The sequence below is a fragment of the Erpetoichthys calabaricus genome, chromosome 10 (genome assembly GCF_900747795.2).
Source record: "Erpetoichthys calabaricus chromosome 10, fErpCal1.3, whole genome shotgun sequence".
NCBI classification, from domain to species: Eukaryota; Metazoa; Chordata; class Cladistia; order Polypteriformes; family Polypteridae; genus Erpetoichthys; species Erpetoichthys calabaricus.
In genome coordinates this window covers 167,476,567-167,490,195 of record NC_041403.2, presented here as the reverse complement: position 1 = coordinate 167,490,195, position 13,629 = coordinate 167,476,567, and the positions used below count along the sequence as shown (strand labels likewise).

The window sequence follows — 13,629 nt, the reverse complement described above, 5'->3', positions numbered from 1 at the left end:
ACTGATAAAACAAATAAATGTTTTATTTTCTTTTTCTTCTTCGCCTGTGGGCAACACCTTCCCCGTTCCCACAGGCACAACACAGTCCCAATAAACACAATCACAATACTCTTCTTCTGTTTATCTCCTCCACTCCTCTCCAGCAAGCTTTGTCTCCCTCCTCCCGACTCTGGCTCCCGGAGTGGTGGCTGCTGGCTCCTTTCATAGCCGACCCGGAAGTGCTTCAGGTGTTTGATGACCCATTTCCAGCTGCACTTCCAGGTATGGCGGAAGAACCACCCACATGGGCTCAGGAACCACTGCAGCACCCCCCTGGTGGTGGCCACGGACCCCAATAGGCTTGAGTTCCAAAGTCCCATGCCCGTCACTCCGATGCAACCTAGGGGTGTTGCTATCTAGCATTCCGGGGGAGGTACTGTCCTGACCAGGCTTGCTCCCCCGGTCCATACAATGAAGAGGCACCCTGGCTGGACAAGAACCCTGGCCATCTGTGACAATATATAAAGCTGAGTAGGGACTGCAACTTGCCACTCTCATTTATAATCCCTAATGATGTCTTTTTTTTTTTTTTTTTTGTGGAAGGTGGGACCGCTCCAGTGGTCCAGCTACTCCCTTCAGTGTAAACTGCAGATTCAGTTTATATCCACAGGTATATGCATTGCTGAGTCAAAACATGAAGCGAATGATGTGACAATGGCGTGTATTAAATTAGGGATCTAGTAGACCGTAAGCTGACGTTAGGCACTTGTAGTTGATGTGTGGAATGCAGAGATCTAAGTGACTTTGATAAGCACCGGTCGTTAGGCCAGATGACTGATTCAGAGAATTTCCAAAATGGCAAGCTTTATTGGGAGCTAATAGTTGGCAATGGTGAATGCCTACCAACAGTGTTCTGAGGATGGAAAAACTACAATCCGGCAAGTCTGTAGGACAGACAAGAGTCATCAATGGGAGAGGTCACCAAAGGCTAACTCGTCACGTACGAACCAATAGAAGGGCTACTGTGGCACCAATCACAGATCATTTTAATGACATTTACAAGGGTAATGTGTCCCAACACACAGTGCATTGAACCCTGCTGCCTATTGGACTGTACAGCAACAGACCTGTCTCAGTGCCCATTCTGACCCCTGTCTACCATTGGAGGTGTCTACTACAACGCACATACAAGGGTTGGAACTGTACCTTGGGATCAATAGAAGGAGGCGGCCTGTTCCGATGAGTCTGTTGCATCATGTGAGCAGCCGGGTACATGTACAGTATGTAATTTACCTGGGGAAGAGGTGGCACCGGGATGCACTGTGGGAAGAAGACAAGCTGTTGGAGGGAGTGTGATGCTTCTGGCAGTGTTCTGCTGGGAAACTGTGAGTCTGGACCTTCTTGTGGACATTAGTTTGACGTGCGCCACCTACCTATCTACGTTGCAGATCATGGCAATGATATTACCAGACTGAAGTGGTATCTTACAGCAGGATCAAGTGCCCTGCCACACAGTTTGAATTGTTGGGTATGGTTTGGGGAACATGATGAGTCGAATCAACAAGTCCGATCTGCGACAGCTCCACCTCACAATTTACAGTAGTTAGAGGATTTGCTGCTAACATCCTGGTGCCCAATACCGCAGAATACCTGCTGAGGTCTTGTAGAGTTGATGCCTCGGAAGGTCAGAGCCGTTTTGATGGCACACAGAGGAGCAACAGCATTTGAGGGAGGTAGTCATAATGTTTTGGCTTGTGTAGATACCCCAGCAGACAATTGGGCGGATGGAGGTGGAGTTCTTACCTGGCTGGGATGCCATGGATGGATAGACTAAATGGGTTCAATTCCTGGTCGGAGTGCCTTATGGTCCCTCTCCTGGGTGTGATCCCCAAAGAGTACAAAAACTGGCAGGAGAGCATGGCAGGGAGCAGTTCATCCCCTACTTTAATAGGTGGCAGTGTCCCTCAGATAGAGTCCCAGTTTAGACACTCGCAGAGCTTCATGGACGTTGGAGTCCGGATGAGCAGACCTGGAAGGATCCCTGGAGGATGACAGAGGGCACTGCCGGGGGAGGATCTCCCTGACTTTCTCATAACCCGGAAGCGGATCCAACTGGCTATGTCACGTCACCTGAAGTACTCCTGGGTCCTCGATAAAAAGGACGGCACTACCTTGTCCAGACGACTCGGAGCTGGGAGGAAGGAAAGCAACAGTCGACTGGAGGAGAGCAGACGAAAGAGGAGAAGTGACATCTTGTTTTTGTGCTTGTGTTTACAAAGTGTGTAATAAACACCCTTTGTTTGAACCCGGGACTGTGTTTGTGTGTTCCTGTTTGGGGCTCACTGGTACCCCCTAGCCTTCACACTTATCAGTGTATATAATACACTGAATGGTATGTATAGCTTTCTGTGTGTGTGATGTTTTTGTTGTGTTGTATTATTTCCAGCTGTTCTGAGGAGACCTTCAACTAAGAATGTCATTTTACTGTGTCCCCTTTTTACATGTGACTTTAGGCCCTGTATCACTACATGTTCTTCTCTGTTGAGGTGGTTCCTATTGTGACTGTCCCTTTATGTTGCTATTGTTCTTTCCAGTTGGACACCCCTTAACAGTACATATGTATTTTTATATCTGTTGTGTCACATCTAAATTAAAATGATATAATAACCAAATAGCTTGGCTAGTGAGAAAAACATTCTTTCATCTGTTTGAAATGAAATATTTATAAATTGCAAGTCTGGGGCAGATTTTAAACTTCCACTTCTCTCTCACAGGGCCACCACTCACAGTGACCTGATGCTTCGAGCAGTGAAAGCTGGCATCCAGTATCGGGTGATTCACAATGCCTCTATAATGAACGCTGTGGGATGCTGTGGTCTGCAGGTAAGATTGTGTGCCTTTGTGTGTGGAGCAGTGAATGAGAAGTGTATGGACACACCACATTGGTTTCTTCATCCATGCCTGCTCAGAGTTTGTGTAGCTTTCACTCCTCAGCCTGACTAGAAAGACATGAGACGAGCAATACTGTGGTTAATATACATGATTCTTTGCACTGTTTCCAGCTTAGATTTACATGCTATCGGCTAACTATTTTGCAATGTGGCCTGCTGGAAATTCTCCGTGGTTTTTGGGAGCAGAGGAAGGCTCCCACTAAAGAAGCCAGCTGTTCACGCTGCTTTTTATTAAAGTAGCTAAACAGTCATCCAAAAAAAGACGTGTGCTGCTTACTTTACTAAAGAGAGGCTGTGATGTCCCGAGGCCTTTAATTTTAGACTTTATGTTCTCTTATGTGTAACTTGTGTACAGAGCAAAACTTAAATGGAAAGCCATTTGCTTTCTTTTGTTCCTTTTATTTTTTTATTTTAGCGTTTTTTTATTCCCTATAAGTTTCCAGGCTTCTTTTCTGTTTTCATCAGATGTGTATGGTATTTTGTACGGCAACAGCTTTTAACCACAAACCTTACAGCTACTGGCAGCAGCACATTAGTGGTTAAAATACCTCCGAGCAGTGCACAGCAGTTTCTCCTCATTTCTGCTGTTGCTGTTTGCACAGCTTTTTCGCCTTCCACATTCCACTTAATATAAAGAACTTGCTGAGCAGGGCATATCTTTGAATTTGAATGCCCCAGCTTCCTAGAATAGCTGAGGGGGCCACTGTATGCCTGAGAGGCTTACGGTCGGCTGTTCTCCAGTATACAGTATCTGAGCAGGCTACTGTGTCATTGCAAGGCCACGTGCAGTCTGTTTTTTGTACATTAGAAAGAAACTGGCATTGATGTTTCTCTTCCTTGTAACTGATAAGACCCTCCTTGCAGGCACTCTCCATTCTCTTTCAGTTGGACCTAATGTTTGTGGTAAGAACAATTCATAACTATGAATATTGGCACCTTTTTCAAAAATCTCCACCTTTCATGTCAAATGCATCTAACGCACGCATTGTTACTCAGGATAAAATGACATCTTTTTCAAGGGTCTCCACACCCAGATGCCTGCATTTCTTATTGAACTGTCTTGTTGTTAATGAACAGATATTAATGTGTTTTGGGTTTGGGCTACAATGAATTTTAAAGTGCAGGTTTCTTCCAGAAAGATGGCCTGAAAATCCTGCCGACTGTGCCACTTGTAACCAGTAGGAGGCGCCACTGTTCCCAACAACCAAGACACAGTAATACCTGACGCACTTTTAGGATAAAATAACAGATATTTATTTATCCTTGGCATGTTTCCAACAGTCACCTTTCCAAAGACCATCCACAATACACAAAAATAAACATTTTTCCTCTTTCCGTCCTCTGTTGAGTGTTGCCCACTGCCTCCCAACTGTGACTTATTGATATGAGGCAGCGGGCTACCTTTTAAGCTGGACCTGGAAATGCTTCCAGTGCTATGCCTTGTCTTTCCGGAAACAATTCCAGGGCATAAAGAAAGTATGGAGGTCCTCCTTCAACAACACCCTCTTTTGGAACCCAGGGCCTCTGACAGGGCTTCACTTCCAGACTCCAACTCCCAAGCACCCCTGCGGGTGTCCCGATTGGGTTGCCATTTAAGGATTATTGCCACCTGGCATATGGGGGGATGGAGGAGCTCTTGACTCTTGATCCATCCGTTATATCATGTTGGCAGGACACAGTTATTTTTCAGTCCCACATGGCACTCCATCTGTTGTTCGACTCAGGCTGCCTGTCCAGATAGAAAACCATTGTCCTTTCTGGCTGGGACGCCCACTCTCCTCCCACAGTGTGTGTGTGTGTGTGTGTGTGTGTGTGTGTATATATATATATATATATATATATATATATATATATATATATATATTTATATATTCACGGCATTCGTAGTCTGTGTCACAATCTGATTGTATGGGTGGTTACCTACCAGGTAACGCTTGTGGTTGGCCAGCAATCTGCTAACATCCACCACGGTGCCCTCAGTTTGTGAGGAGCAGATCATAGAATGGTTGAAATAGTTTACTGTCAAATAAATGCAAAGAGTACGCGACACGTGTTTCGCCCTCATTCTGGGCTCATCAGGCGTACCACTCCACTGCACTCCCTCTCGGGAATCGAACCTCGGACGTCAGCGCCAGAGGCGATGCCCCTAACGTTGCGCCACGGCGTGTGGTTCGTTTATTTGACAGCATGTAGATCGGGGTAATTACATTCACGGCATTCGTAGTCTGTGTCACAATCTGATTGTATGGGTGGTTACCTACCAGGTAATGCTTGTGGTTGGCCAGCAATCTGCTAACATCCGCCACGGTGCCCTCAGTTTGTGAGGAGCAGATCATAGAATGGTTGAAATAATTTACTGTCAAATAAATGCAAAGAGTACGCGACACGTGTTTCGCCCTCATTCTGGGCTCATCAGGCGTACACACTCCACTGCACTCCCTCTCGGGAATCGAACCACGGACGTCAGCACCAGAGGCGATGCCCCTAACGTTGCGCCACGGCGTGTGGTGGGAGTGCAGTGGAGTGTGTACGCCTGATGAGCCCAGAATGAGGGCGAAACATGCGTTGATATATACAGGCAGTCCCCGGGTTGCGTACGAGATAGGGACTGTAGGTTTGTACTTAAGTTGAATTTGTATGTAAGTTGAAACAGGTACATTATTTTAATAAATGCTATTGTTGACCGACTGTAACCAAGTGCTCTGCCAATGAATGATGGAGTTTCACCCCTCTCTGACCTTTTTATTATTTCTTCTTTATTTTCAATGGTGATGGTTTTTCTCTTCTTTACTGTATCACCAGCACTTGCATCATTTGTGTTTCAGAGACATTGTTGAAGGGTGAAGACAAAAGGTTAAGATGAGCTCTTCTGCACAGCACTGTACACATTATCACAGCAGGAAGGCACCTGTCAACACGTCTGACGACTTCCTGCTATGTGTGTAACAGTACAAGCAGGCTTGCTATTGAGAATGAATGGGGGCGGCGTGGGGCAGTTCATCACCAGCCCACCTCACAGTCACCTCCACTACAGTATGCTGCCTGCAGTGTCCGCCCACCGAGAACGAACACGGTGCAGCCAAAGGCGGGTAGTGAATCGCCCAACCCCAATTCAACAGGCAGCCATCTGAGGCACACTACAATGCTACCCCCCGCCACTCCGTTCAGCCACAACCGGGTCACGGCTTGCAGCATTACCAGCCGTGTGTGCTGGGCAGGCAGTGAAAAGCCCCCCTCCGCTCCTTCCAGCTTGCGTCCAGTCAGGAGCAGTAGCTGTGGCGGCATAGTGGGCGGGATCTCAGTTTGCAACCCCCCAGGCAGACACGTGGTCTAGTCCCACCCTCCAGAAATGACCCTCTTATTGATGACACTTAATACATACATTTAAATATCAGTTCACCAATCACACACTGCCCACAAGTAATCTCATTATACTGTATAAGTGAAAGTGTACGTCACTGTGCTCTAGCTAGCCACAGACTAATGTAACTTTAATAAAAAAAAAGAGATACCACTGCCGTCTTTTAAAAACTGTCTGGTTGAGATACTGGGATAATGTAGATATCTGCTAACCAGGTTTCTTATCATTTGAAAAATTTCCTGTGTGTAATCTTGGTGCACAGTTAAGTTCCTGAAAATCTCATAAAGGGGATTAAAAAGACTCTCTTCCTTTTGCTGGCTATTTAAACCCGGAAAGTCTTTCCAGTCATCAGTTTTCACACCCAATTCATCCTCTTTCAGAATCACAGAAGATATGAGCCTTTCCTGGCAGCGTTACACAAAAGGCAGGAAACGACCCTGGATGGAGTGCCAGGCTATCTCAGGGCAGATTCATCCACGCTTGGGGGAATTTAGAGCCTGCTGTTAACTTAATGTGCAGACCCTTGAAATGTGGGAGGACAACTGGAGAACCCAGAGAAAAGCCCACCCATGTATGTGAAGAGCAGATAAAGTCTGTACAGGCAAGGGCAAAGTCATAATCTGAATACTTTGGCAATCCAAGAATGCTTTGGAACAGTAGTGTCTCGATTGACTATCTTTATATATAATGCGCTACCCTGGCTGTCCGTTTGTCTGTCCGGGATTTTAAATCACCTGTTGCTCGCAAACCATTTGAACTATTGACCTGAAATTTAGTAAACATATACTACGATTGACCTCCAAGGTTATTCCTGTTTTTATTTTATTGTAGAATCAACTCTCAGCAGTGGCCAGCAGGGCGGCACACGTGTACCGGCGCCATTCTCATTCCCTACCTCTTCATATCTTAAATCATTCTTCAGATTGAAGACTTAAGTGCCAGCTTAAGTGAAAAATGAAAGAAAACATACTAAGTAACTTTCAACACAAACATTGACTTAATCAGTTTTAACGAGAAAAGATAGCCGAGGGAAGAAGAGAAGAATCGGGCTGCTAGGGTGGAGAGAAGAGCTGCTCAGGAAGCAGCAAGCGCATCAACCTCTGAGCAAACAAATGGTAAACGTACAGAGAAAGAGTCTGAAAACGATGAATGCTCAAGTCAAGTGGATGCACTGCACATTATCGTTATAGCAGTGCATGTGCCGTTACTGGTCTTAAATAAAGTTGTTGAATAAGAATTAAAAAAGAAATAAAGTGCTTTAAAACTGTCACATTAACAATGTTCTTTCTGTTGTTTGTAGGCCTCTCTAGTGTTTTGGAGTGGCTGCTCTGTAGCTTGCAGGCAGAAACAGGATTGCAGTATTATTTTCTGTATTATTGTTGTTATTACAGAAGCAAATGACAGGCGGCATTTATTGAAAGACAAGGTGGTAATCCAGCCAGGCATCGACTAAGTGAACTGTTCTGTTACTTCAATGTGAAAGCAGCTGCCCAGTTTCTGACAGAAGGGAAGGAGTGTTTGGGTGGCACAGTGGCATTGCTGCTTCTCAATAAGGAAACTGGGGTTTGTGTCAAAGGTGCTCCCTGCGTGGGGTTTGCATGCTCTTGTGATGGTCCAGGTCATCTCCACAATCTCTGGAAGCCTCTTGAACCCAGGACTGTCTTAAGCTCCTGGTACCCCATGACATTTCTCTGGATAAGTAGGTTAACAAAATGGATGGATGGATGAATGAAAGGTTTGCTGTGCATTGTTCGGATAATCATTTGATGGCATCACATTCCTGGATCTCTTCAGTGCTGTAGATGGCATAAACTCTAGTCACCCGACCCACCTGCTCATATCAAGCTTCAAAGTGTGACCCCTGAATCTGCAAACTGCTGAGTACCTTGTTTGCCAAATTGTGGTAGGGCGTTTACCTCGATTTTAGAATGGCAATGCCGCTCTGTATTTACAGTTGCACATGTCAGAGTGAGCAGAATCTTTGAGTTTGTTGCCCTTACAAATTTGACTGTTCCACTTGAAAGGAATTGCAAAAGATTCTGTAGTGGATGCTGTGTGACATGGCCGTATACTGGCAAGGCCAGAGAAGAGTTGAGTGGCACCCATCTTGGATTTGTGGTGACATGTTGGGAGCCATAGAGATCTCTTTAGACTCAAGTCGGTCAGAGAGGTACAGCTACACACTAAGTCACCCGCCCTCCCACGAAAGGCCTCTTGCAGCTGCAGCATTTCTTACTGGAAATGTCTTGTATAGTACAGTACCCTCTGGCTCGCTTCCTGGAAGTGCACACAGGCCATGATTTAAACAAAATTTAGTGTGGCTAGAAAATTGGTAGCTTGGGTTATGAGGGCGGACACGTGCTCTGTGTCCCTGACTGCCCCAGATGGCTGCTCCTGTGCTTGTCTTATTTCAGGTTTAGCATGCAGGCAGCCAAGACTTTTGTTTTTTTTCCCAGAATTCTGCTACATTGAAGGATTGGCAGAGTTTGTTGGGGTTAAGAAGTGTTAAATCATGAGACACAGATACTTTCAGAGAATGAGAACCCTTTCTGTTAGGTACACTTTAACCCCTTTGTGGCCTTCCCTCTTCCTTCTCTCTCCTTTTGGTGCAGCTCTATAATTTCGGAGAGGCCGTGTCAATCGTGTTCTGGACTGAGTCTTGGAAACCAGAAAGTTTTTACGACAAAATCAAGAGGAATCGACAGAGTGGGATGCACACTCTTTGCTTGTTGGGTAAGTGCTGGATGAGCCTGTCTATTCCTTTCACGTCTGTTTTGTTTTCTTGGTCACCAATGTTTAAATCAGAGCCTCATCATCGTAGGACTTAGGATCGCTATGTCACTGCAGGCCTCAGAGTTCGCTTGGCCCCCCTGTGTCCCTCCCACTTGTACCTCTCCCTTCCATGTCAAGTCAGTGCTCTTTGGTCCTGTGAATAAATAACTGAATTACAGGGGGTCCTCAGGTTACAACGTCTCGACATAACAACGTTTTGAGTTTACAACACTCGCTCACATAAAAACTTAAAAAAATTGAGACGTGAGAAGGAATAAAGGTAAGGATTTTTTTTACACTCATTTTTAATGTCACTACAGTACAGTGTATTTATGTCCTTTTCCTTTTTCTGTGGTTTAGTTATGTTTTAATGTTCTAGATTATGATTTTACGAATTTGTTAGGATAGGTAAGTGACTTAGGGTAGGGTGTGTTTCGACTTACACCAAAATTCGGGTTACATCCCTGTTGTAGGAACGGAACTGTGTTGTAACCTGAGGACCCCCTGTACTAGACTCTTCTAGAGGCAGACGTTCCAGCAGTTCTTCGCCCTCTGCAGATTATCTCTTCTGCATACACTCTGCTCTCTTCTGTTCTCTTGTCCAGTTCACAGACCTTTTGTCTTTTTTTAAATGGAACTCCTTTCTTTCAATGCTGGAGCCCTCAAACCGTTTCTAGTTCTAAAATAGTGCTGTTGGGGGATGCAGTGATTGGTTTCTTTGGACTATGGGCTGCGGACTGTCTGTTGGGAATCCATATTTGGCTTCCTTTCCTACAATTTAGGATTGGCGGCTGTCTGCTCCCTCTTACTGAGGACGAGGATTTCTTCCGAATAGCATCTTTAATTTATTCCACATTGCTGGCTTAACTCCGCTGGTTGGCAACTGGGGGAGGGAGTTGTTGGAGTCTCATGTCATAGTTTTAGTGGGCTGCAATCAACATTTAGCGGTCCGGTGCCATGAAGATTCACACCGTCAGAGAGACGGTGATTTATTTCTTTTTTTGGTGGAGATTCCAGGGACACACCCAGCCTTGGTCCGACCCGCACACACTCACAAACAGAGACAAGAAACAACAGGTAATAAAACAATGAAAGAATGTATTAAGCACTAATAAATGAAATATAACTACACGCTAAATAATCCCACCCCAGTCCCCTTATGGCGATGTACAACAAAACGCAAACAAACCACAACAATAAACACTCAAGACAATGTCCATATACCAGGAGTCTACCGGTACCTCACCAAAGGGTTAATGAATCCTGCATAAAGCTGAAAACTTGATTCGTCAAATTAGGGGCGGGCGATCTTTCCAAAAAATCATATCACGATCCTTTTAATATAAAATCACAATCCACAATCTAAATTGCAATCTCTCTTTTCAATGTGGCAGACACTTGAGAGAATATCCAGACTCAAACTCATCAAGACCTAAGTAACAGTTGATTTTAAATATCAAACAAAGTTGAATTCAATTGTTCTCTCGTTTGCTAGCTAAGTGGAGTTAAGGCACACGGCCCAAAGCTGGCGAGTGAGTGAGGAAGGCCCCTTCCCTCGGCCCTCTGCGTGTTTCTCGAATTCGCCCAAATTAATCTGTACCACAAGTGAACTATGATACACAGCGAAATGAGAGAAGTCGCAAAATCAACTGGAATGTTCAAGCAAATTATAGAAAAAAAACCCGATCTAAATCCGTTAAGTAATTCTCTCGTGAAACACGGACAGACATACAGACAGACAGAAATTGGATTATATAAATTATATATTAGTAAACCTTCAAAATAGTGTGTAGTTAAAGTCTCAACAGCATTCTCAGCATTTCTGGAGCTTAGTAGAGCCTGATAACTAGAAGAATCTTCACCAAGCAGCTCTGAAAATGTCTGCTTTGTTTGGGTCTCCATACCTCTGTGAGTCTGACATGAATGTCATGAAATCAAAGTTCAGAACACGACTGACAGACGAACATTTAAAGGACTCCATAACAGTGAACCTAAGGGGCTCCACTCCACCATACACCTCAGTGCCAAAAACACATCACACATGCAACTGGACCTGTGAATAAAGTGACACAGTGACATGTGACAAAATGACAGATGAATAAGTCATATCTGTGGATTTGGAATTGTGTTGTTTTGTTTTGACAGCATTCAGGTTTTAATTCAATAGTGTGAGATCCACTAGAAAATGCATACAAACATGCAAAATGCACTTGCAGGTGAACTAAATATTTTTTGTGATGTTTTAATGTAAAATGTGAGTTGTGGACACCAACATTTTGTAAACGTTCAGGCAAAACAAGCTTACTCAGTTTGTTTGGGTTGAAATAAGCTCTGAGAATAAACGTTAGAAAACATGAGGAGCTTTCGGCCATTTTCATTTTGTAAAAGTAGCTCTCAGGGGGAAAAACGGTTGGAGACCCCTGCCGTATACAGTCCAATACAGCAAGAGCAGGTGAAATGATATGGTGTGAAGATGAGAGTCCCGAGAACAGCTTCCATAGAAAAAGAATGAAACAGTCCTACTGGTAGTCCTGAGCAGTGAGGGGTGAGATTTCCAGGAGCTCTCCTTTTGAAGACACACGACAATTAATCCACCACTATATACACGACAGGCAGGCACGCGACAGTCCATTCATCTACCGAGAAATGATCCAGGGGCACAATTGACTTTTCAGACGACACTTTGGACAGGATACACAACACACCGATCTCCTTTTGCCTCTGTTAGGCCTCCCTTTTAAACTTTCCCGCTGGCCTCTTTCGTCCCAAGCAGCCCCTACTTCCGTTCCCATCATCCTATGCGGGTAACCACCTTGGGCCGCTGGGAAGTGAAGTTCTCCCTACGGTAGTACTGCTACAAACAAATGTCACAGAAGTTTGTGTGATGCCAAGGTCAGGGAGCTTTTAAGAGTCCGGTGGGTGGATGCAGGCATCCTGGTCTCTTTTCTTTCTGTAAAGGTGAGCGCACGAGCCAAGTGAGTCATAGAGGACAGCGGAGATCTTGTACACGCTGTAGTAATTAGCCTCTTTTAAGTGTGTGTTTTTGTCTGGTTTGGGGTTTTTTAAATGTGTTTTTTCACTTTTACTTTTGTTTGAGTGTTTTTTATTGTTACTTTTCTTTTTTTTTTTTTGCTTTATTTACGCAACACCATTTTGTCCACGTGTCATCCCATTGACTTTTTCATCATTGCAGGAGCCCAATCAGTGACGTCACCAGTACTTCACTTACGGATATGGTGACGCCTGCTAGGTTCAGTATCCCTTTGGTGGATATTCCAAACAACTAAAATATTTAGGGTAGTTAGATTAATTTTTCCACTTTTATAGCAAACATGCCAAGGAGACTCGGGTCTTTTGATGTGTGCAGCAAGCTGCTGGAGATGTTGTGCCAGTCCATAGCAGCCAGAGTGGTGTTCTATGCTGTGGTCTCCTGGGGTAGCAACTTGAGCTCAGATGCCTGAACAAACTTATAAGGAACGATCCCAGGGCCAACCCTGGACACACTGGAAGCTGTTCTGGAAAAGAGGATGGTGGCAAAACTGGATGCCATCATGAAAAATCTCCTCCATCCCCTCCAGGGAGCGCTCTCTCTGCGTCTTTTCTGTCTTTTCTGTGTCTTTTTCTTTTCTGTCCACTGCTATGAGGCAATTCTACTCAACTTCCACCCCGATGTTCATCTTGTGAAGGAATCCAGGGCCTCAGCGAGCCCCAAACATGAACACACAAAAAGTCCTGGGTTCAAATAATGGAAGGTTTCACTCAATTCACCTCCACAAAGTATCACAAGCACACAATATATAGGTGTTCTCTCCTCACAGTACCTTTCTTCTTCTTACAACCACACTGCCCTACTCCAGTTGAGTGTTGCCCTACGTCCTCCCAGCTCTGAGTCACCTGGGTGAAGGAGTGCGGTCCCTTTTATTAAGGACCCAGGAGTACTTCTGGTGCCAGGGCCACTGCCCAATGGAAGCATTCTGGGTCATATTACGTCCATTATAACAGGGAGCTTGTCCCCTTGTGGCACCCAGTGACTCCAGCAAGGCTGGTCTGCCGGACTACATCTCCCACCATGCCATGCGTGCTTCTTACTCGGCACTGATATCCGGGGGTGCTGCCACCTAGTGTGGTAGGGGAGAAAAAGCCCCACCAGCGAGGTCTTTCCTTTCCATTGGGCTGTCCGTCCATTTCTTCTGGCCATCCCTTCCGGGTCTGGTTCCTCTCTCTTCCCTGGTTGGGATGCCTTATTGCCTTCAAGTCTCCCGTCCTGTTAATGAATTATCCCCTCTGTTGGCTGCAATGCCCATGTGGCATCTACATTGTTTTATTGATCGATTGATTGATTGGCTGTATTATCTGTTCTGTAAGTCTTGTGTCCTTGTTTTGTATGTTTCTGCTGCTGTGTGGAATTGAATTTCTCAATGGGATTAGTAAAGTTTACCAATCTAATCAAAAGAGATGTAGTTCTACATTTAAAGAAAGATTCACAGTTATATATTAAATAAACAAAAATAACAGTACAATCAGCTGCCTTATGTTTCAGAGCTGGACTCAGCTGGTGTGTGCATT

At 44.9% G+C, this 13,629-nt stretch overlaps 1 protein-coding gene across 1 annotated transcript in view; it reads left to right on the top strand.

The window, feature by feature from the left end:
• dph5 (diphthamide biosynthesis 5) overlaps positions 1 to 13,629 on the top strand; it is a 42,883-nt gene that overhangs the window by 8,808 nt on the left and 20,446 nt on the right. The window contains exons 4-5 of the mRNA XM_028812423.2: positions 2,754 to 2,862; positions 8,904 to 9,024. Coding sequence (XP_028668256.1) covers positions 2,754 to 2,862; positions 8,904 to 9,024 — 230 coding nt within the window. The remainder of the gene's footprint in view (positions 1 to 2,753; positions 2,863 to 8,903; positions 9,025 to 13,629) is intronic.